The sequence below is a fragment of the Haliotis rubra genome, unplaced genomic scaffold, assembly GCF_003918875.1.
Source record: "Haliotis rubra isolate DU_JTF1 unplaced genomic scaffold, ASM391887v1 Scf74, whole genome shotgun sequence".
Taxonomy (NCBI): Eukaryota; Metazoa; Mollusca; class Gastropoda; order Lepetellida; family Haliotidae; genus Haliotis; species Haliotis rubra.
The window spans coordinates 2,182,004-2,206,877 of NW_025767457.1; the positions used below are offsets into that span (position 1 = coordinate 2,182,004).

Genomic DNA, 24,874 nt, shown 5'->3' on the forward strand with positions numbered 1-24,874 from the left:
GATAATCAGACAGGTGGAGGTCAGATGGGGCACTCTTCTAACACATAACGCCATTATGTATGATATACTGGCCTTGTTTTTTTTTAAGATAAAAATTGCATTTCATGGGTCGATGAATTCACCAGCCAAACCTATCCAGTTAAATATTTGAGTTCTTTAAATAGAAATTACACATTGGAAGAACACGAAGACGGGACGTTCGTTTGTAAAATCTAACGACGTTTCATGACTTTGTGTTGTTCCTTCAACAGATGAATCAGTGAGATCTTCATGTGAGCTCTTAAAGTTTATGGAGGTTGGTTCATGTTCTTATATCTCTTTCAAAAGGAAACAAAATTGATGCAGTGAATTCCAAAACTCTCATTCCCAATTTATATGTATGGGAATGACACAAAATGTTTGAGAATGTCAGGTCCTATCGAATGTCAAGGTCACAGAAGAGTTTCACGTCTTCATCTGGAAAACAAGGAACCAGACGAATGTATAGCGAGTGTTAGTGTTAAATAAGAAATTGGTATTTGACTGTCGGTGACAGAAGGTAGATTTAAAGACTATGAAGTGACACTAGCAAAACAGTAGTCAGAGGAGTAGATTGGGATATAAACATATGCACATTAGAATTATTTTGACGACATGTTTGCATATACATTTTTTCTCAAAATTACATGTTTTCATTCCAGGTCATGCTGCAGCTCATTCAACAGTTGAAATGGAATTACGTTGCCATTGGCTACGAGAATGAGTCCTATAGCATTGAAGGTGCAACAGCTTTGAAAGAGGAGTCTGAACGTCGGGAAATCTGCATTCCACTGTTTGAAATGATCACCACTACAATCAGTATTGCTTCACTGCGAGAAAAGCTAGACATTAAGTCAAGCCCAGTTTCGGGAATGGTGTTCTTCGGGAGAGGACGAACTGTGACTCGAGTGTTAGAGTACTTTGATGAGCATCTATACATGGAACAGTTCCAGTTGATTGTGTCTGAGGCGGTAGCGCTGGAACCATCCTATCTACAGAACGGACAGAATGATGTGTTTGATAGAGCAAAGGGACTTCTTGTACCTACACCTGTGTATGAACCAATATCTGAATTTACCTCTTACTGGAACTTTCTGTTTGAAAATGCAACAACATTCCGCGAAGAAGCACAGACAAATCGTTGGTTATCCCTTTACTTCCAGTCTTTGACTGGTTGTGATCTACTTCCAGGAACCGACATTACCAAGTGTTGGAGTGACTCGTCCAAGAGCTACAAAATCACACAACAACCTCTCTTCATTTCCTATGCAGTTCTGGCCACTGGTGTGGTGGCACAGGCCTTAAAGAACGTCATCAGTCGGACATGTGGTGCAGGGAATACACTATGCAATGCCATGAGAGACGTATCACAGGAAACATTAATTGCAGAAATCGAAAAGCTCAGATTGGAACCCTCAGATCTGATGACTAGTTTATTCCCATGGACAGGAAACATTTCCTTCATCAAAGGCGAGATACACCTGCAGGCTGAGAAGAGCTTGTACGAAGTTTATAACTACAAGAGGAATGATACAGAATTTAACTTTCATAAGGTAGGTCATTATTGATGAACAGAATAATAATTCTCATTATATGGCTGACAGTTTATTGCTATACTAATGTCATAAAACTGTATTAGCATAAGGTTTCAAATTGAACAAAAATATATAATGAATAGAATATTAAATCTTGTTTTCTGACTAAATCCTTCATTTTGTTCTGAAGTTGTTATCTTAAGTTGGGTTACAAAACATACGTCTTCCTGAAATTCATGTGGATAAATACATTCAAAAAATGTCGGAGAAAAAAATAATTTCTTTTTGTATTTCAGGTTGGCTCTTATAATGGATCCCTACATTTGTCCTTTGATCAAATCCAGTCCTCTGACAAATCAGGCAATACAGGTGGCCCGGTTCCTGGTAATTGTCAGAAGGGTCACATCTGTTCAGAATGTGTTAAAGAACCCTCAGAGGAGATCATACACATTAAAGGCGACCATTATGTTGTTGCTCTTGTTCCCATTCACAACAAACAAACCGGTAGTGGAGACTCCCAAAACGTCTTTAAGTGTGGTCCCCTACGACCAGCTACAGGCGTAGACATTGCAGAGGCACTTGTATTTGCTGTAAAAGATGTGAACAGCGAAACTGGAGAATTTGCATCTGTTACTGGAAACACATCCATAGGGTTGGTTGTGTTGGACACTTGCAATAACCCTTTGATAATTCGTGATAAAATTGTCAAGTTGCATAGAGGGGAACTTGATCTTGGGGGAGGGGTCTTTAGTTCAGCGATTACTGACAAGGTAATTGGCTATATAGGGCCATTAGCAAGTTCCATCAGCATTCCACTGGCATCTACAATGGAACAGCTGGACCAATTATTTATAGCCTATGCATCCACTAGCTCCAAGTTGAAAGACAGGAAAACATACCCAACTTTCATGAGAACAGCATCCTCACTTGATGACCAAGTGCAACCAATGATGAAAGTAGCCAAGAAGGTCGGAGCCAGCTACATCCAAGTTTTGTACACTGATGAGGCATATGGCCAGTCTGGTCGGGATTCTGTCCTCGAAGGGGCCAAGAAGGCAGGGGTTTGTGTTGCCCAAAGCGTACCAGTAGAAGAAGACATTGATCCAAAAGAATATGTGGGCATCGTGTATAAACTGAGACAGTTTAGGGCAGCCAAAATGGTGATTGTATTCTCTCGATCACACACTACACCAGCTCTGATGAAAGCTCTCAGTGAAGAGATTGAACTGGGAGAATTTATTTTCTTTGGATCTGGAGAGGGCTGGGCAAGACGGACCAACGTCATTAAAGGCAACTACAACCTCAAAGGAAGCTTCACCATGGCTCAGGATCTCCCAGTTGACCCAAACTTTGAGCAGTATTTTCGCAACATCAGCAGTTCTTCTGATGAAAACCCATGGCTCAGACCGTTTTTGGAGAAAAGTGCCAACTGTTACTTCCCAGACAGTTTTCTGAAAAAGGACAGACAGGAATGTACTGCCTCACTACTCTCGAGTCACCATCAGATTGACACGTGGGTCCCATTCGCTACCACTGCCCTGTATGCCTTGGTTCGAGGTTTCAGAAGCAGCCTTCTAAATGTATGTTGGGGGGCTGCCACAAAGTGTCGAGAATACTCAACCACTGAGCTGATCCGCTACACCAAAGATGTTGAGCTGGACGTCTTCAGGGACGGCAAACAACATCGTGTATTTGATGAGGATGGGAATGGCGCAAGTGGCTTTGTTATCTATCAGATAGTAGGAGCCATCGGATCCAATGACCTGGAATACAAAGAAGTGAATTTTCATTTTATATAATCCAGAAAGCGAAATTGATTATATGGAATTCATTCTAATTGTGCTATTGTGTTTTAACTGTCACAATCTATAATTGACATTTCAGTCAAATAGAGAGTTGTGAAATATGCTTGACAAAGAATTACCACTTCAACACGTATGGCTTGCTCCTGGATTTATCTTTGAGTCGGGACGGCGAAGTAGACTCGTCAATCGCCGATGTTCGATTCCCCACAGGGGTACAATGTGTGAAGACTATTTCTGATGTCCACGCCGTGATATTGCTGGAATATTGCTGGAATTTAAGCGGCGTCAGTCATATTTACCATGATTCTGCCAAACCCTGACTGCTTGACATCAACCCCCTAGAGTAAATTCAGTAATGCTTGTTACAATGTTTTTGTGTTATCTATGTTTCAAGATGTGAAAAGGGGCGATGGGGTATTTCTCGGTGTCCCCGCCAGTGGTTAAAGCGTTGAAAGGGGCTTGTCTCGCAGAAGGTCAGGGTTCCATTCCCCACATGGGTGCATTTCTGGTGAAGCCCATTTCTGGTGTCCCCGCCGTGATATTGCTAGAATATTGCTAAAAGCGGCGTAAAAGCCAACTCACTTACTCACTAAAGATGTGGCTAAAGATCCCCTTTTAAACGATCACTCACAGGTGGGCAGAGCTACTGGCGACTCACTAGCATTCAATATGGATGTTCTGGAACCCAAAGTGACGTACAGTTCCGAGTGCCCCAGTCAGTATGAGTGCGACAGATGTGTGTATGAAGAACAGGAAACTACGTAAGTCTGTGGTGTCCATTACACCGCAAAGAACAACAAATAAGTTGACACGCGTGAAGATTCAGGTTAGAAATGGTCTTCAGCAACCCATGTTTGTCATAAAAGGCGACCAACGTGATCGGGTGGTCAGGCTAGCTGAATTGGTTCACACATGTCATCGTATCCCAATTGCGTAGATCATTACTCTTGTTGTTGATCACTGGATTGTCAGGTCCAAACTCGCTTATTTACAGGACGCCGCCATATAGCTGGAATATTGCCGAGTGCGGCATTAAACAACTGACCTTAGTTGACATCCATAGCATGTGTAGAACCCTTATACTTGTATAACATCTAAATGTAATTCAAAGACTCCGTCTCTTTTTCCAGTTCGTCATCATAATGCTCTTCCTCCTCTAGACTTGTGTTGTTACTTGTCATATCTTCCTACGAACGTCCGTGGGGAAGATATGACATAGAAATTAACCTCGAATGATCACTTTTGAAACAACGTCGCTGATTGCACAACTAAATGATTGTTCGTCATTGCAACCATCATTGTACTAAACTATACCTGTCTAAGTCACCAGCTTGGTGCAGCATGAGCACATTTGGAAGACAACTATCGCAGAGTTTGTTGCCTGTACTTCCTTTCGTTGTTTCAGCGACAGCCCCATCCGTGACGACTTCATAGCTGCAGTTGCTGTGGAGGCAGCGATCATCCTTCTTCTCACTGTGACCGTCATCATCATGTGTATGAAATACAGAAAACTTGAAACAAGTGAGGAAATAGTGGAATATATAACGAGTGGTAGGTTTAAATAAGGATAAGCTTATGCTTCATCCAAGAGATGCAACAAAGATGTCAGAGACGTTTTGAAATGAATGAATACATTGACTGATAAATGTCTTTGATTAGGACCAATCCTCCATGAACATCTATACGACCTGATTTATACACCCACAAGAACATATTCCGTGACATGCCATAATTGGACATGTGTTAAGATCCAGTTTCTTATTCGACTGTCCCCTCACTCGACAGTCTTTCTTTTCCCACTGGGGCGGTGGGTTAGGCTAGTGGTTAAAGCATTCGCTGGTTACACTGAAGAACCCGGTTTGATTCCGGACATGGGCACAACCATTTGTTTTACAGGCTCCTTCAAATCCATTTAAATAGTGGCTGTTGTTTCGTTTCAGACTACCATAAGGATCATGAATATGCATATGCAGAACCAGTCTCAAACAACAACCAACCTGGTGAGCCAGTATAACAGTTGTTGTTTTAGGGGGGTGTCGGTTTTTGGTTTGTTCTTGGGTTGTTGTTTTTTGTTTTGGGGGTTTTTTGTGTGTGTTTGTGGGTAGGTGGGTGGGGGTGTTCTTGGGCTTTTTATTGGTTCCCAAGATTACAATATCACAGATAAATATGTTTAGACCCTATTCTGAACACATTTCACGAAGTACATGCATCCAATCAACGTACGATAAATTGTACTCAATCTTCATTACAGTGATATACCTCCACCCGGTCGATGATCCAAACCGGCAGGATGACACCCGATAGCAGGGCGCGTTTGTTCATGTGTGCCACCCGGTGTCAAGTGATATGTGTACAGTACACAACTACGGACTTTCAGTGGAAGGCAGGGCACGCCTGCTTGTATGTGACACCCGGTGTCAAGCTGTCCGACTCGGAAGATGAGATGAGCTTGACGAAGAACGTGATTAAAGATGTTATGATTAAAATGCAACAACACATTCAAGCATACGATGTCTGCACTTTGTTGTCGGGTTCGTTGTTGTTCGTATTTTGGGCTGTGTTTCCCATCGTCTTGAATGTTAATTACGACGTGAAATAATGAATTGTTCATATCTCAAGTTTCCACGCCGTTGTATGTTGAATTGATGCCCTGGTTTGATAAACAATATACTCTTACCTTTGACACTCATAAAAAAACAGGCCAGTTTGATCTTTCTTCACATTAAATTAACATTTTCCCGAAGCAAAGCGACTTCTTCTAAATCATGAATTAATTTTAAAACTATTACCAAGTGATCTAAATTTTAAAATTTCACGAAACAACTTTCACAATTAGTGAGAAATATATATTTTATTTATTTATTTTTAGAAACAAAAGGAGGAATCTAATTTCCTTCTATTAGATATTTTACCAGATATTTTATACACTCGCTGCGGCTCAGTCAAATATGTAAATAAACATTAATGCATATTTTATAGAATGCAATACGAGCACGTCTGTGCTGCTTAGGGACCGTTCAGAATTTAGAACTGGGTGGGGGAGGTGTCATTGATTTTGTACATCACATGCAGGGGGGTCACATACTTTGTACATAACTTTTAAGGGGGGTCATTCACATTGTACTTGCTTCTCCATGAAAATGATCATCACACCCCCTAGCCATAAATTATGAACAGCCCCTTAAATGACATATTTTTACACTTCAATGTTCACCTGATTGAAAAATCCAAATTGAGATTGTATATGAGATATATTGAAAGAGCATGCGTGTTTTCCTTGCATTCGGCAAGTACAGGGGCAGCTTTTTCTTGGGAAAAGAAATCGGGGAGGGAAAACGACACAGTACATATACTGAAACTCTGTCAATTAAGAAATGACATGTTCCGAACGATTACAGTTGAAAACGTCTATTGGATCACAGGAATACATGGATCATAGTTAATCCGGGAAATATCAAATAGAATACAATAAAAGATTTAATGGGGTTTTACTGAATTACATGGGCCTATAATTCAGAAAATTTAATGAATCTTTAATTATATTAAGTAATTTGTTAATCCATATATTTCGGCCAGACTGTAGGATATATGTAACCGCCACTGGCATCTAGGTCCAATGGTGAGTAGTTGCGTCCCGTGGCTGTGTCAGGATCCGCAGAACGTAAGACCAAACCAAACTTTCTCCCCACTATGGTCCTTGATCTGTCGGTCTGTAGGCACCTCACGCGTGATCTCACGAAGTGATAGACCTCTACGCCATGTGTTACTTCAAGGGGTGTTTGATGAGGGGCGGTGGGGTAGCCTAGTGGTTAAAGCGCTCGCTCGTCACACCGAAGGCCCGGGTTCGATTCCCCACATGGGTACAATATGTGAAGCGTATTTCTGGTGCCCCACGCCGTGATATCTCTGGAATATTGCTAAAAGCGGCGTAAAACCATACTCACTCGTTCGAGTTTGATGATATAATTAGGTTGAAGATATAAGTAGGTTCGATGACATAACTAAAATACAGTCCAGGACGAAATAAACTACTAGTTTAGAGACCGGTCATTTATTACAAGAGGAATGGATAAGAGGGAATCTGGGGATGGCCACCAAAATTAGGACGGTCTCTATGGGAGTGTAATGAGATATTACACATATGTGACGGGCATTAAATGTAAACTGCAGTTCAAGTTTAACGGAAGGTCGTGAAAACATGTTCAATATGGGGTAGGGCCTTTCAAAATATGGGAAATCAGGGAAAGGTCATTATTTTGAGAACATTAGTGGATCAAAAACATCTGACCTACCAACCCTGTTATAAATAAGAAACTCCTTCAAATGACCGTTGGGAGTCTCCTACGTGTGTCTCGTCATCGTCGGGTGGACAAATGTTTGGCGGTATTACGCACTACTGATAAAACATGTTCAGTTTGAAACCCCCCATCTTTCCCCCATCGACCTTAAAGATCGCTGGCGGTCATAAAATCTAACCCGTGGAGATCCGGGTTAGAATTGGTCTTCAGTAACCCTGCTTGTCTTAAGAGGCGACTGACGGTGGTCAGGCACGCAGGCTTGGTTGACACATGTCATCGTGTCCCATTTGCGTAGATCGATGCTCATGCTGTCGATCACTGGACTGTCTTGGCCAGACTCGATCATTTACAGACCGCTGCCACATTGCTGGAATATTGCTGAGCGTGGCGTTAAGCAACAACCAAACTAACAAATCAACTTTTGCTGTCATGCTTCACTAAGGGTCGTAATATGTTCTCCATTCGTTCATTATTAACATACAAGATGACTAGAAATTAGCATCTCCTATAATGGTGGAAATCGTAACTTATTTCCGAGTGTCCCCTACTTTGGAAGTTCATCGTTCACTGACACTTGACCTTTCAGACTTGATTGTCATGTAAAGCAGGCTTGTATGCACCACTAGGCATGCTGAAAGGTCACTCTGACATGGGGAAATGGCTAAGCAAGGGATGACGAAATACATGTAGAAGGCTTGCTAGGATATGAGTTGCGCTTAAATTCTTCTTTTCCTATAAGTAGGGATTCTGGGACAGATATAGCGTAACAATCCCATATTTATTAAAGAGCCGTCTTAGAGCACATTTGACAGTATGTGTCATTTTGTGCGTAACTGCTCAAGCTATCAACTACTGGGTTATCTTGTCCAGACTCGACCGGCCAACGTGATACTTGAGTGAGTATGGTTTTACGCCGCTTTTAGCAAAATTCCAGCAATATCATTGGCGGGGACACCCGAAATGAGTTCACACATTGTAACTACGAAACCACTAGGCTACTCCACTGCCATCCGTGATATGTGGTAGGTTTTTACTCATTTGTGGCATAAACAACAATCACTCCTCTTACATTAGGACACGTATAAGAAGGTAAATCGGGTAAACCATTTGAGTGAGTGAGTGAGTTTAGTTTTACGCCGCTTTTAGCATTATTTCAGCAATATCACGGCGGGGGACACAAAAAATTGGCTCACGTGAAGCATTTGAGAGAGTGAGTGTGTGTTTAACGCCGGTTTGATCAGTGTTCCATTTTCAACTGCATTCTGGTGTCTCCACCTTGATATTGCTGGCATATTGGTTAAAGCGGCGTAAATCTAAACTCATTTACCATACATGGACTTCACATGAGGAATCGAACACTTCTCTTTGTCGTGACGAGCGAACGCTTTAACCACTAGGCTACCCCACCTTCCCCGACATAGTAAGGATGCTATCGTAACAACATGATGGACAGAGAACACAACTGGTAGAGTGACTTTTTAAACTGACTGACTTAGTTTGGTTTTACGCCGCTTTTAGCAATATTCCAGCAACATCAAGGCGGGGGACACCAGAAATGGGTTTCACACAATGTACCCATGTGGGGATTCGAACCCGTGACTTTTTAAATTAAATATTTATTGAACAGTTCATTACAGGCGGGTGAGATGAAGAAACCTCTAACGCTATTTATAGGTGGTGTGTTTTCATTTAGGGCCTGTTCGATTATTGCGAAACTGGTTTTGGTTTCTGAAACTGGTTTCTCCTGTTATAAACGAGTGTCTAGTTTCGGATACATGGTTTCAAAGTGAAACTAGTTTCTAGTTTTATAAACGAGTGGATGGTTTCACCATCCGGTTTCAAAATGGATACCCAAAAATGTCTCAGCTACTATATATATGTGGAAGGAATTGGATGACAGCATTGCCGAAGGTAATATATTTTTATCATTTTATCAGGGAATGAATAAATAATAAAGAGATGAGATGCTTTTGGAGGTAAATATTTGCGTATATGTAAATGTCATTTCTTTCGGCTGAAGGATGAATAAGAAGGAAATTACTTTCTCCTAGTGGTGTGGAGCTTTGAGTAGTCTGAGCCAGTAGGTGGCGCTAAACAGGGGTATTTAAGGGTATTAAGATTTGAATTGTTCATTCTCGCTCTAGTGCAAGCACGGCCATTACGTCATATTATATGCAAAACATATTTGTGTTCAGTATTTGTGTTGTATGTTTCAGGTTTGTGGCAGTGGGACTAAGATCTGTTGTAATCCAGGTGTGTTGCTGTTGCTAGGTTACATAGCCAGTGCGATACTAATGTAAACTGCTGTATGTGCAGTCATACGATGATGTATATTGCTGTGGGCTGAAGAGCCGTTATAATACTAATGTAAGCTGCTGTATGTGCAGTCATACGATGATGTATATTGCTGTGGGCTGAAGAGCCGTTATAATACTAATATAAGCTGCTGTATGTGCAGTCATACGATGATGTATATTGCTGTGGGCTGAAGAGCCGTTATAATACTAATGTAAGCTGCTGTATGTGCAGTCATACGATGATGTATATTGCTGTGGGCTGAAGAGCCGTTATAATACTAATATAAGCTGCTGTATGTGCAGTCATACGATGATGTATATTGCTGTGGGCTGAAGAGCCGTTATAATACTAATGTAAGCTGCTGTATGTGCAGTCATACGATGATGTATATTGCTGTGGGCTGAAGAGCCGTGATAATACTAATGTAAGCTGCTGTATGTGCAGTCATACGATGATGTATATTGCTGTGGGCTGAAGAGCCGTTATAATACTAATGTAAGCTGCTGTATGTGCAGTCATACGATGATGTATATTGCTGTGGGCTGAAGAGCCGTTATAATACTATTGTAAGGTGTCATACGCGCAGTTGGTATATATTGTTTGGACTGTAAAGATGTTGTAGTAAACAGAGAGGTTGTGTTTTAATATTGTATGTACACGCATGTTATTGTCAGTACAACGTACTTATTGTGGGTTCCTAGCGATCTGATTAAGTGATGCACCTTTAAAATATACTTGTTTAGTATATTATTTTAGTTACTTGCGTACTGTATTTAAGGTGAAGGATATATATACTAGATCACATGTATACTGTAAACCCTCCGGTAGTTGTTGTTTGCATTCGTTGAGGGAACACGGTTCCAGAGTATTTTCTCCAAGAGAGTTGTTTTCCTCTGGTTTTACGTGGCGGGCAGCAGCAAGATATTGTGATCAGATGTATGTGATGAATGTATGTTGCAGTCTCATGAATAAATCTCGGCCGTGCAGCGTACAGCGTGTCCCACTGTAAAATGTGTTGTTATGTTGCGTAACGGTTGGTATAGGAGAATTATACTGTAACAAGCAATTATATGTATACAAGTTACATAAAATAGTCATGTTCAATAGACTGGGGTTTTAAATAATATTTTCCTAGTTCTCAGTTGAATTTTATCATTGTTTTGGTTACAGAAACTGCTGCTCTATTTTGCCACCAAGATCAGCTGAACATCGTTTCCGCCCTGCTTGTTGTGAGGGAACGCGAAACCGAAACTGCGAAACCTGCCTCGGAGATGGTTTCGAAGTTTCAGAACCCAGTTTTAGGTTTCGACATAATCGAGTGCATGGTTTTCCAGAAACCAAAACCGGTTTAGCATAATCGAATAGGCCCTTGGTGAAGCCATAGGGGAGGATGTGTTCCCAGTTGATGACGTCATTGAGTCCGAGTAGCTGATGATTGAGGTTTTGAGCTCTTTGTTGCTGGTGTTAATGGAACCCGATGACAAGGAATGACAAATTGACCAAAGTTTAACGGTATGTTATTGATAACTGGAAGTATTACTGATCGCGTTCGTCAATCTTAAACCTGCCAAGGGTCACACTGATAACGAGCATCGGACTTAATCCGGGACCAGTATCTCTAAAGCTAATAGAACCAAGGTGCATCACGTTTATCGGTATTGTATGTTGATATCCCATGGTCAAATCCCGTGCCACATATACCTTCGTGGCATACTCGCGACAGGCCATCGATGCTTCGGTCAAACTAAATGACATAATCTCAAGTTCACAATAACAACGTTATCGTACGTTTTATCTGTAAACGCAATTATCTGCGACAGCTATCATAGGTTTATAATACGGATGACAGTCACAAATCAGGGGGTGGCTGTCTAGCACATTCACTCAGGTGTTGTGTTGTGTGTGGGTTGGTATGGTCATACCTATTGCCAAGCGAGCTGATTCCCCAACTCTCACGTTTTAATACAGAGATGCGGATTCCAGTGGGCGGATCTAGAGAGAGAGAGAGACAGAGAGAGAGAGCAGGGGGGTGTCAGGGATTCGACCCCCCCTCCTTTGAAAATGACTAAAGACCACATTGAAGTTAATGTTTTGCAATGGTGGAGCAACCCACCCCCACCCCTTGACAATTTCTGGGTCCGCCTATGGTTTCATTCAACTCTCATTCAAGTATGTGAAACCATACACTAAACATTATGCTAGTGAGATTTGTTTCCGTCAAGCGTCACTAGTAACAAAAGTATGCGGAGCGTGAAGATCTGGGTGAGAATTGGTCTTCAGCAACCCTTGTTTGTCATTAGGGTGGGATCGGGTGGTCAGGCTCGTTTACTTTCTTGACACATGTCATCGTATCCCAATTGCGTAGATCGACGCTTATTATGTTGATCACCGTATTGTCTGTACCAGACTTCAATTATTTACAGACCGCCGTCATATAGATGTAATATTGCTGAGTGTGACGTTAAACAACAAACAAAAAACCAAAGGGTGCAAAACAACGTGCCTGATTTGATGCCATTCTTTTGTTTCTGGACAAAAGTATTCTAGCCCTAATATTGCTGAAACATTGTTCCTGACCTGACGAGAAAGGAATTTCCTGGCCAGTACATTTCCTATGCTTCAATTTTTTATAACATGTATCGTGCATTTCCTGTAAAATTACTAGAATAAAAGCCGCGCAAAGTACAACTGACTTCCGTTTAGTCACGGAGCAATTGTTTACATGCCATATATGGCAAGTGTTCTCTGTTTGAAAGCTGTTGCCTCGAAGTTTCAATTATTTATTCCAAGCAAGTCGTAAGGGATGATGAGTCTTTTATTGCATCACTAGGTAGCGAAAGTGAGTGCATATGCCCCATTTGTTATAAAATATAGGCCACAATATTGTCAAAAATGTGTGACATTGCGCCTTTAAACGTTTCAATTTTGTATCTCCATACAAGATCGCATACAATAATCTACGCATGTAACGAACTGTTTTTGAATCCGAACTGCATATAACTACGGTTCTAATGAACTAAATTAGTTATCCCTTTGAGCTCCTTATGGCCGTATTTGACTGTAACGGTATTTTCATTTCGAGAAGGATTAGCATGAGAGCGGTCCCGAATGCCGAAAGTGTCTACGAAAACAAGTGCTAGAATTTGTTCATTACCAAGAAAGTCTAACCCGAAAATATTGTGTTACAAATAAAATAAAATAAGATGAAATATACTACTTTTCATTATTCGCAATAAATAGGAATGGAATCTCTTTAGCGCAAGATGAAAGGCATTTAATCAGCGCAAGGCCATATTCCCGCAATTGATAATGCACAATCCGTTATGTGTGGAAATGTAAAGCTATTAAAGTAGTAACATTATATTATTTGTTTGTTGCTGTACTCAGCAATGTTACAGATATAATATATGACGTCGGCTTGCAAAACCAGGTATAAATTGTCACTGTAGACTTCAGCAGTACCACTACATTTTATCAGTAGACTCATTTCAGCAGGACCACTACATGATCAGTAGACTCATTTCAGCAGGACCACTACATGATCAGTAGACTCACTTCAGCAGTACCACTACATGATCTGTAGACTCACTTCACCAGTACCACTACATGGTCTGTAGACTCACTTCACCAGTACCACTACAGTACCACTACATACCACTACATGATCTGTAGACTCACTTCACCAGTACCACTACATGATCTGTAGACTCACTTCACCAGTACCACTACATGGTCTGTAGACTCACTTTACCAGTACCACTACATGGTCTGTAGACTCACTTCAGCAGTACCACTACATGATCAGTAGACTCACTTCACTACCACATGATCTGTAGACTCACTTCACCAGTACCACTATCATGATCAGTAGACTCACTTCAGCAGTACCACTACATGATCAGTAGACTCACTTCAGCAGTACCACTACATGATCAGTAGACTCACTTCACCAGTACCACTACATGATCATGATCATCAGACTACCACTACATGATCTGTAGACTCACTTCAGCAGTACCACTACATGATCAGTAGACTCACTTCACCAGTACCACCAGTAGACTCACTACATGATCAGTACCTTCACTCAGTACCACTACATGATCAGTAGACTCACTTCACCAGTACCACTACATGATCACTACGATCAGTAGACTCACTTCACCAGTACCACTACATGATCTGTAGACTCACTTCACCAGTACCACTACATGATCTGTAGACTCACTTCACCAGTACCACTACATGATCAGTAGACTCACTTCACCAGTACCACTACATGATCAGTAGACTCACTTCAGCAGTACCACTACATGATCAGTAGACTCACTTCAGCAGTACCACTACATGATCAGTAGACTCACTTCAGTACCACTACAGTACCACTACATGATCACTTCACCAGTAGACTCACTTCAGCAGTACCACTACATGATCAGTAGACTCACTTCAGCAGTACCACTACATGATCAGTGGACTCACTTCAGCAGTACCACTACATGATCTGTAGACTCACTTCAGCAGTACCACTACATGATCTGTAGACTCACTTCAGCAGTACCACTACATGATCAGTAGACTCACTTCAGCAGTACCACTACATGATCAGTAGACTCACTTCAGCAGTACCACTACATGATCAGTGGACTCACTTCAGCAGTACCACTACATGATCTGTAGACTCACTTCAGCAGTACCACTACATGATCAGTAGACTCACTTCAGCAGTACCACTACATGATCATGATCTGTAGACTCACTTCAGCAGCAGTACCACTACATGATCAGTAGACTCACTTCACCACTACATGATCAGTAGACAGTACCACTACACTACATGATCATGTAGACACTTCACTTCAGCAGTACCACACATATCATGACTCACTTCACCAGTAGACTCACTTCAGCAGTACCACTACATGATCAGTGGACTCACTTCAGCAGTACCACTACATGATCAGTAGACTCACTTCACCAGTACCACTACATGATCAGTAGACTCACTTCACACTGGTCTGTAGACTCACTTCAGATCAGTAGTACCACTACATGATCAGTAGACTCACTTCACCAGTACCACTACATGATCAGTAGACTCACTTCACCAGTACCACTACATGATCAGTAGACTCACTTCAGCAGTACCACTACATGATCAGTAGACTCACTTCAGCAGTACCACTACATGATCAGTAGACTCACTTCACCAGTACCACTACATGATCTGTAGACTCACTTCACCAGTACCACTACATGATCAGTAGACTCACTTCAGCAGTACCACTACATGATCTGTAGACTCACTTCACCAGTACCACTACATGATCAGTAGACTCACTTCAGCAGTACCACTACATGATCAGTAGACAGCGGTGAAATTATGATGAGTCCGTCCATGTAAAATCATTACATACACAATCTTAACGGCAGTTCCCAAAGACAAACAACAATATTTGATCAGGAACAAAGTTTAATGACGACCCAAATTTTGCTTCAGAAATATTTAGTGTCCATCTCATAAAGAGATTCTGGTCATCAAACAAAAATTGGAATTTGTATGTACACACTCAATGCAAATATTCTTCAACAACAACAACACAACATCCTCTAAATGTCTTAATGCATCTGACGAACTCTTCTTAAGTGTCTGTGTGACTGTTTGGAGAGATTTGGACCACTCTTAATGTCCTTCGTTCTGAGTTCTTCCCCAGGTGTGACCTTGGCCTTGCTTTCATCCGTGGTCTTCTTCATACCGTCCCCACAAGCAGAAGGGGTGCTCCTGTTGTTCTGGGCAGGCTGGATCTTGCAATGAACTCTGCTTTTGGCCTTTCCAGTGTAGGGTCTATGTGCCTTCTTCGGGTGGGCTGGAGGAGCTACGACTGGGAGACTGGCCTGTGATTTGCCTGGAGTTTGGCAGGTCAGAGGCAGAGCCTGGTGCTGGAGGGTTGCAAGTTGATGGATGGATTTCAGCTGCTTCAGCTCTTCCTCCAGCTTCTCTTTCTGCTCAGCTTCCTCATGTTTCTCCTTCTCCCAGCTACTTGTGAGCTCCTCTAGCGTCTGTTTCAGTTCCTGCAGTTCGGCATGCTCCATAGTCAAACTGAGCTTGAAATTTAGATATTCTACTCTGAACTCGGCCCTCTCTTTTTCAGCTTTAAGTCTCAGTTCGTGTTCATGTCGAAGTTCGCGGCTCTGTTGCTCATTCACCTGGCGCAGGTTCTCGTTTTCTTGGAGAAGATGGTCAAGAAGGCTGGGGAAAGAGACATTGATTGCTTCAAAACAGATGTATTTTCATTATGTAAAAGCAATGATAACAACTATTCTCAATTGCAAAACGCCTCTCAAATGGTTAAATATGTAGTTTTATACTTATGTTTGTAATATCTCCCCACAGCGCAGTTAATTGTCAAAATGTATGGTCAGTTACCATTTTCTTATCCGAGACAGCCTATAGTACTGAAAGTATATTTCTGTGTCTCTTTTGGGGTATTTTGCCACCGGAAAAGAGAAGAGAGGTCTAGTCGCTCAGCTTCTGCTTACCTCTCTTCCATATCTCCAACTTGAGCTTTTAAGTCCATGTATTGGGCTGAAAACAAAAGCACGAACAGCGTTAAACAAGTTCCACATCAGGACATGATCAGTGGCTTGAACACAGCAATTCTGTTGAGATGTTTAGGGCGGAGGGGTAGCCTAGTGGTTAAAGTGTTCGCTCGTCACGCAGAAGACCCGGGTTCGATTCCCCACATGGGCACAATGTGTGAAGCCTAGTTCTGATATACCCTGTCGTGATAATGCTGGAATATTGCTAAAACGCGGCGTAAAAACTCACTCACTCTTCAGATGTTTAGCGTGTTGACAAATATTCTGCATCCACTTCAAACAATAGTTTTGTAAACCTATGTGACTAACAAAAACCTTCCCAATTTATATGTTCGTGTTGACCCTCGTAATAAATCACCAATAAAAGACTTGAAATCCAATAGAACGATGACCTACCGAGTATATCATTGTTTTGTTCCTTTGATCTTGGGCTAGACAAGATAGAAGCCGCCTCGAGAATGGGAGAGAGAGGTTTTCGTTGCTTCAATCGACCTTCCATGCACAAAGCCATCTGTTTGATAGAAAAACATATACATATTCTTTTTGAACTTCGAAATTTGAAGAAATACCGTATACATTTCTAATTGATATCGGCACGTTTTATATGAAATTCGGTTTTTACCACTATCGAGAAATGCCTCAGCCGACGAACGAGGTCAAGATGTGTTTAATGAAGTGCTTTTATTTAGGAAATGTAAGATAAAATACACATTTATTGTTTTCAAAAGACTTGCTTACCTCGTTTGCAGCAGATGAAGGTCACAGGTATTAAATATCAGCAATCCTCGGCAGTAATAGTCTGATGTGTATGACAGGCAGCAAATGCACGTCTGAGCACAAAGACAATGCGCTTAGAACTGAGAACTTGGACTAGAACGTCGTCATGGAACCATCCTATGACGTCATTGCCATTGTGACGTCACACACACTGTTTGCTGACCATGGACAACTCATTTTGAATATAATGTTTTAGTTCCAGAAGTTCGGAATTTTCACCATAGTTAAACGACCCGTGAAGACCCGGGTTAGAACTGGACTTCAGCAGCTCATGCCTCATTCTGAATAATTATTATAATATTTTAGTTCTCGAAGTGCGGGGAAAGATTTCAGCCAGTAACCCCCGTTTTTCATTAGATCTATGCTATGTCTGAGATTTATAGTAAGAAGAGACGGGTTTTATAGAAAGCCTATCCTAACCCTAACCCTAGCCCTAAACCTAACATAATGCTAAACCTAAACCCTAACCCCTTGAAATAATCGTAATATATAGAATACATTTCAAGCGGGGTTACGGGCGGAACTCTACCAAGTTGGGCATGTTAAAGACTCGGGTTAGAACTGAACTTCTGCAGCTCATGCCTGTAGAATGCGCCATGATTCCCACGATTGATAATGCACGTGTTTATAAATTTAAAGCTAAGTCGTAACATTTATTATTTTGTTTGTTTGTTGTTGCACTCAGCAATATTACAGACATAATACATAAGGTGAGATAAGATCAGATATAACTTTATTAAATTCTTTTTTGTATCAAAGCGGTCTCGGAATGAATATATACACAATTCACAAAAAATGCACAAGAATTACATGCACAAAATGAATGCAGCATTGCTGGTTACACACATACACACAATAAACACTGACATGATTTAATACAATTAACCACACAGGTAAAGAGGCTGAATAATTCTAGTAGTTATTACATGATCATCATTCAAAACATTTGTTGCATTCACGAATACTGGATGGTATGAAAGACTGTCGAGCTCTGTTTGCTTTGAGGGAAGGTAATCGAAAGCGGCGTCCAAAAGGAAGAAGTTCAAAATGGTGAGATAAAATATGGGAACTATCTATTCTAATTTTAGTTGCCTTTTTGACAATCTGGCGCTCATAGATGAATGGAATATACTCGAAAGACACTGCTGCAATTTTCGGCAGTATTAACAATTTTGAAAAGTTTGTTTTTGTTGCGAGCAGACAGACCCACATACCAACATAGAAAATTGTAGGTCAACACACTTTGAATAAAGGTTTGATATTTTTTAAAAACGGCCATTGTGGTTTTGTCAATATAATGTTTCTTAAGCGGCGAAGAAAATAAAGTCGCTGTTGGCGATGATTTTTGTAAATGTGATCGGTATGAAGGCGGCTTGCAAAAAATAGCCTGGACCAGATATTCCAGTGATTGACATCATGAGCATCGATCTACGCAAATTGGGATACGGCAACATGTGTCAACCAAGTCATCGAGCCTGCCCACCCGATCCCGTTAGTCGCCACTTACGACAAGCACGGGTTGGTGATGGCAAATCTAACCCGGATTTTCACGGGTAACATATTAGGAGCGTAGTTTTAAAAATTCAAATTTTGTTGAATGGTATGTAGAAAACATGCCGAATTTCAAAGTTTATCATCGTAACCCTTTATGCTTGATCTATAATCCCTCCCTTGGGTTTAAAGGTTTGAGGTTGAAAACATCGTGTATGGGCCACAAAGCCGCCAGCTGTCGAGATTGTGCAATTTTGCGTTTGCGTTACAATATGGAAAAGCTCAGTCAAATATTGCGTCATAGTACCTGTTCCGGTCTTGCTTTGCCGTATGTTCAGAAACGAACAACGATTTATGTTATACATCAATATTGCATTTGAATTAAGCAAACTTTGTTTAAAGCATGTTAGTTTAGAAGTATTTTAGTTTTCAGTATTTACGATATCCTTATGCAAAACTATACATTTATTTCAAGTGAATGTACTTCAGCTGCTGGCTGGCTCCACCGAGATCCATACTTTTACACTCACCCGAAATGTCTCTTCTTGGAAGCGGCAGCGAATGTTTGCGTGCCGACGATTAATCTTTTCAACTTGATCATTTCATAAATTTCCGCCAGCTTGGCTGAATAAGGTAAATTTTGAAGTTTCGGTCACGGAAAAGGACATACTCAACAGTTGTCATACTCGCTTAAATCGCCAGTTTTGGGTAAAACCCAGCTACAGTTCATTACGACATTAGACCTAGTTTGTGTTACCGCCATGTGCCTGTTGAACAACCCTGTTCCCTTTGAACCAGTTTTCCAGTTATTGTTGAACAAAGTAGCACATCTTGCGTCCGAGTGTATATTTGATTAGAAGTTTTATGTTCATAATCTCATTCGCTGTCATATTTGAGAATAGAATAGACAATCGATCTTTCAACTGCTGTTGCATGTGGGGAATTCCAGAATTATCATATGGAAGCATCAGACAGCTCACAGAATATCGAAGTGTTCAATTATTTATCGTTTTTAGTCTGTTGTCATAGTCATTTTCATGTGGCGATTTTATCTAGGCGTTAAGTTAGGTCTCATTGCAACATTTGATGGTACTCGTCCCACAGTAAAAAAAGTACACTTATTCATCCGTGTATGTCAAGATATTGACTTCCTTACTTCTGTTGTACCCACAATTTTGTTCCTTGATGTACTGTCTGAGGCTTTTTTAAGTGTTTGCTAAGCACAGTTGTTTGTGATTTTTAGTTCCCCATTAGATGAACACTATTTGACTACAGTGTGCATGACCATCACATGCTGAAAGTGCATGATATAAAATTCCATTGTGGTTAGATGCTGCATTCAGACAATGACATGATGTCGTAACAATAAGCCTAAAGATTTGGGCTGTGTATTGGCAAATGAATTGTATTGCAATATATATATGGGGCATGGTGGGCGAGCTGTCTAAGGCACCAGGCAAGTGATCCAGCGAGCTTGAGGTCCCGGGATCGAACCCACCTGTGACCGAGTGTAAAAACCTTGGAGTCAACTTTGTGTGCAGACTGTTTCAGTGTTGTCACAGTGGGTACCTCACAAGGATGCGAAAGTCTTGGTGCGCCTAGTGGCTGCAAGAGTTGTATACTCCCCAGGGAGTTGAGATTGATAATATGATGTGCTGTTGAGAGTGATATCCAATGATCGAGGGAAAAACCTGCGCCTTGAGCATGTACTAGTTGCGTGGATATGTGCGCTATATAAATATCCTATTATAATAATAATAATATTGTGATTCATGAACCCGTGTTGTGATATATTGGGAACTTCAGTGTTTGACAGTGAGTGACACTAATTGTGCATGTCAATCCTATTTTCTACACTATAAGTCTCTTAACATATATATTATGGTTCTGATAACAGCAATCACAAAATAAGGTTGCATAGTCAAGGATTCTGTTTTATTTTTCATACAATAAATAGTATTACAGTATGCCATTTTGTCAGTGAATAACGAAGGAAAACATCTGTCGCGAATGAAAATGGGTAGATTTTAATTTAAACCATAAAGATAATCACAGAAACTTCATATATGCTCTTTGCCCAATGTACCTGTTCTCAGACAAAATATTGCAATGCATATCGTTTGAAAAGCGTATTGCGATATACTGGTAACAGGTAATACCATGCAATTCTACTAAAATTACATTCAGTGATTTGTTCCATTGTTTAATGTATATACTGTTTATACTGTTTTAAAAATCAATGAGCATTCTTGATGTTTGCTGAACACTATTGCCACTATGTATTATACAAATCTAGCAACCCTACTGAATCCTTTACCATTAATTTATGTCAAGGACCCCTTGATGTTCATGTGTTATTTACATTCTGTTCATATTACTGAGTTTTGAAAATAGATGGATCAACCCTCAATATATTTTATATTTTTGCAGCAAGCAAGGGGGCAGCCATGGACCCCTCGTGGTCTAATGGTGGGAAGCCACCAGATGAAAGTACGGCCAGAGATCAAAGGAAGGCAAGAATTCAGCCATTTTGGGAGGACCTAAGGTAAAGTTCCCTAATCATTCATTCAGTTGTCGTTCACAACATGTAGATCGATAATTGGAGCTCAGGAAACGATTGTAATCGTAAACCCAACCACAAAACGTGACACAATCATAACACTGTGCAAACGAATCAGGCACCAGTTAATACTAAGGTCAAGACAAGGTTATAATAGTTATATCTCAATTTATCTTTACCATCTCCGTGGTGTCGCTGTTAGAGTGTCTGCCCGGAGAGCGGAAGGTTGCGGGTTCGTTCCCTGGTTGTGTCATACCCAAAAATATAATATGGTACCTGTTGGTCTTTGCCTGGAGCACGACGTAAAACCCAATTTCACCTCACCTCACCCCTGCCTGGAGCTCGGCATTAATGGGTACAACAATGACTGGTCGGCTCGGAGTCAGTATAATGTGTCGAATGGGGTATTCATGCTTCACTGCGGCATGGTATCTCAGTGAGCTAGCACTATAAAACCAGCTTCAGTCTGGGCTAGTACCAGCAGCCACACATATACACGTATGTACATCGTCATATGAGCGAAATATTCTCATGTGCGACGTTAAACCCATTTAATATTACCTTGATTGAATTGTACCTGATTCCCTCAGTCACTCGGTTTATCTTTATTTCAGTGATGACAAGGAGCCACGAACGACAAAGGTAGGGCGAGACAATCTTGAAATCAGGCATTTGTGCCTTTTTTGGCAGTGTTTAATTCCATTTGGTAAATCTGTAATTGGTACTGCATATTTTTGGCAATGTATACATAATGCATGATATAGAAAACAGACATTATAACATTTCATTCAGCATTTCATTTCATTCCTTAGCATGCTTGGTGACTTTGGTTGTTTTTGCCAAGTGTATTTCTCAAAGGGGGTTCTTGGGTTATGTTTGATTCCATACAACTTGTGCTGGTTGTAAAACATGACATGGCAGCTAACATGGGGATCAGATGATAGGCCCGCCAACTTGGTTGACACTGTCATAGTTTCCCAATTGTGTAGATCAATACTCATGATGTTGATCACTGGATTGTCTGGTCCAGACTGGATTATTTACAGGGGACTAAATGGATCAGGTGGTTAGGGACGTTGGTTTGGCTGATTGTGTGTATTGTGCCCCCGAAGTGTAGATTGCCGTTGCAATATCAATGACTGTAATATTGCTGAGACTGGTGAGAGTGGCACTGAACTACGAACAATGGTGTTTCTTCCTGGTGTCGTTATTATGCGGATTTCTTTTGAACAAAACAATGACCAGGTTAACATTTCCTTGTGTTAGCTTAGGTTCTTCCTTACATGTCTCAAATAATCTTTACTCACTTCCCATACCGTTTATCCTTGTTGTAATTGTAGCCGGCCCTGCTGTATCAGTGTCGTAGTCGGTCCTGCTGTATCAGTGTTGTAGTCGGCCCTGCTGTATCAGTGTTGTAGTCGGCCCTGCTGTATCAGTGTCGTAGTCGGCCCTGCTGTATCAGTGTCGTAGTCGGCCCTGCTGTATCAGTGTTGTAGTCGGCCCTGCTGTATCAGTGTCGTAGTCGGCCCTGCTGTATCAGTGTTGTAGTCGGCCCTGCTGTATCAGTGTTGTAGTCGGCCCTACTGTATCAGTGTTGTAGTCGGCCCTGCTGTATCAGTGTTGTAGTCGGCCCTGCTGTATCAGTGTCGTAGTCGGCCCTGCTGTATCAGTGTCGTAGTCGGCCCTGTAAGTCGGCCCTGCTGTATCAGTGTTGTAGTGTATCAGCCTGCTGTAGTCGGCCCTGCTGTATCAGTGTTGTAGTCGGCCCTGCTGTATCAGTGTCGTAGTCGGCCCTGCTGTATCAGTGTTGTAGTCGGCCCTGCTGTATCAGTGTTGTAGTCGGCCCTACTGTATCAGTGTTGTAGTCGGCCCTGCTGTATCAGTGTTGTAGTCGGCCCTGCTGTATCAGTGTTGTAGTCGGCCCTGCTGTATCAGTGTCGTAGTCAGCCCTGCTGTATCAGTGTTGTAGTCGGCCCTGCTGTATCAGTGTTGTAGCCGGCCCCTGCTGTATCAGTGTTGTAGCCGGCCCTGCTGTATCAGTGTTGTAGTGCTGTATCAGTGTTGTAGTCAGCCCTGCTGTATCAGTGTTGTAGTCGGCCCTGCTGTATCAGTGTTGTAGTCGGCCCTGCTGTATCAGTGTTGTAGTCGGCCCTGCTGTATCAGTGTTGTAGTCGGCCCTGCTGTATCAGTGTTGTAGTCGGCCCTGCTGTATCAGTGTTGTAGCCGGCCCTGCTGTATCAGTGTCGGCCCTGCTGTATCAGTGTTGTAGTCGGCCCTACTGTATCAGTGTGTTGTGCTGTAGTCAGTGTTGTAGCCCTGCTGTATCAGTGTCAGTAACTTGTAGTCGGCCCTGCTGTATCAGTGTTGTAGTCGGCCCTGCTGTATCAGTGTTGTAGTCGGCCCTGCTGTATCAGTGTTCAGTGTCAGTGTTGTAGTCAGCCCTGCTGTATCAGTGTTGTAGTCGGCCCTGCTGTATCAGTGTTGTAGTCGGCCCTGCTGTATCAGTGTTGTAGTCGGCCCTGCTGTATCAGTGTTGTAGTCGGCCCCTGCTGCCCTGCTGTATCAGTGTTGTAGTCGGCCCTGCTGTATCAGTGTTGTAGTCGGCCCTGCTGTATCAGTGTTGTAGTCGGCCCTGCTGTATCAGTGTTGTAGTCGGCCCTGCTGTATCAGTGTTGTAGTCGGCCCTGCTGTATCAGTGTCGTAGTCGGCCCTGCTGTATCAGTGTTGTAGTCGGCCCTGCTGTATCAGTGTTGTAGTCGACCCTGCTGTATCAGTGTCGTAGTCGGCCCTGCTGTATCAGTGTTGTAGTCGGCCCTGCTGTATCAGTGTCGTAGTCGTCCCTGCTGTATCAGTGTTGTAGTCAGCCCTGCTGTATCAGTGTTGTAGTCGGCCCTGCTGTATCAGTGTTGTAGTCGGCCCTGCTGTATCAGTGTTGTAGTCGGCCCTGCTGTATCAGTGTTGTAGTCGGCCCTGCTGTATTAGTGTTGTAGTCGGCCCTGCTGTATCAGTGTTGTAGTCGGCCCTACTGTATCAGTGTTGTAGTCGGCCCTGCTGTATCAGTGTTGTAGTCGGCCCTGCTGTATCAGTGTTGTAGTCGGCCCTGCTGTATCAGTGTCGTAGTCGGCCCTGCTGTATCAGTGTTGTACTAAACTTGTAGCGGCCCTGCTGTATCAGTGTTGTAGTCGGCCCTGCTGTATCAGTGTGGAGTCGGCCTGCTGTATCAGTGTTGTCGGTCCTGCTGTATCAGTGTTGTAGTCGGCCCTGCTGTATCAGTGTTGTAGTTGTCGGCCCTGCTGTATCAGTGTTGTAGTCGGCCCTGCTGTATCAGTGTTGTAGTCGGCCCTGCTGTATCAGTGTTGTAGTCGGCCCTGCTGTATCAGTGTTGTAGTCGGCCCTGCTGTATCAGTGTTGTAGTCGGCCCTGCTGTATCAGTGTTGTAGTCGGCCCTGCTGTAGCAGTGTTGTAGCCGGCCCTACTGTATCAATATGTTGT

General features: G+C 42.0%; 3 protein-coding genes across 5 annotated transcripts in view; 2 read left to right on the forward strand and 1 right to left on the reverse strand.

Annotated features, from left to right (window-relative positions):
• Positions 1 to 277: 277 nt before the first annotated feature.
• Positions 278 to 6,603, forward strand: LOC124259845. Of its 3 annotated transcripts, none has more exons than XM_046694059.1 (7): positions 278 to 295; positions 681 to 1,571; positions 1,850 to 3,331; positions 3,992 to 4,119; positions 4,764 to 4,909; positions 5,299 to 5,358; positions 5,610 to 6,603. In XM_046694059.1, the coding sequence occupies exons 1-7, from the start codon at positions 290 to 292 to the stop codon at positions 5,660 to 5,662; spliced, it is 2,766 nt and encodes a 921-aa protein (XP_046550015.1). In that variant the 5' UTR covers positions 278 to 289; the 3' UTR covers positions 5,663 to 6,603. The 3 variants fall into 3 exon arrangements, with proteins under 3 accessions (XP_046550015.1, XP_046550016.1, XP_046550017.1); XM_046694060.1 differs by having other exon boundaries at positions 4,764 to 4,879; XM_046694061.1 differs by having other exon boundaries at positions 1,850 to 3,265.
• An 8,806-nt stretch (positions 6,604 to 15,409) lies between these two features.
• On the reverse strand, positions 15,410 to 17,394 carry LOC124259886. Its single transcript, XM_046694107.1, has 4 exons — positions 17,293 to 17,394; positions 16,951 to 17,065; positions 16,495 to 16,540; positions 15,410 to 16,204 (listed from the first exon to the last, which is right to left on the reverse strand). The coding sequence occupies exons 2-4, from the start codon at positions 17,063 to 17,065 to the stop codon at positions 15,574 to 15,576; spliced, it is 792 nt and encodes a 263-aa protein (XP_046550063.1). The 5' UTR covers positions 17,293 to 17,394; the 3' UTR covers positions 15,410 to 15,573.
• Positions 17,395 to 19,353: 1,959 nt separating this feature from the next.
• LOC124259857 (helicase with zinc finger domain 2-like) overlaps positions 19,354 to 24,874 on the forward strand; it is a 68,796-nt gene continuing 63,275 nt past the window's right edge. Inside the window, 3 exon segments of the mRNA XM_046694073.1 lie at positions 19,354 to 19,455; positions 21,253 to 21,367; positions 21,997 to 22,024. Coding sequence (XP_046550029.1) covers positions 21,270 to 21,367; positions 21,997 to 22,024 — 126 coding nt within the window. The 5' untranslated portion in view covers positions 19,354 to 19,455; positions 21,253 to 21,269.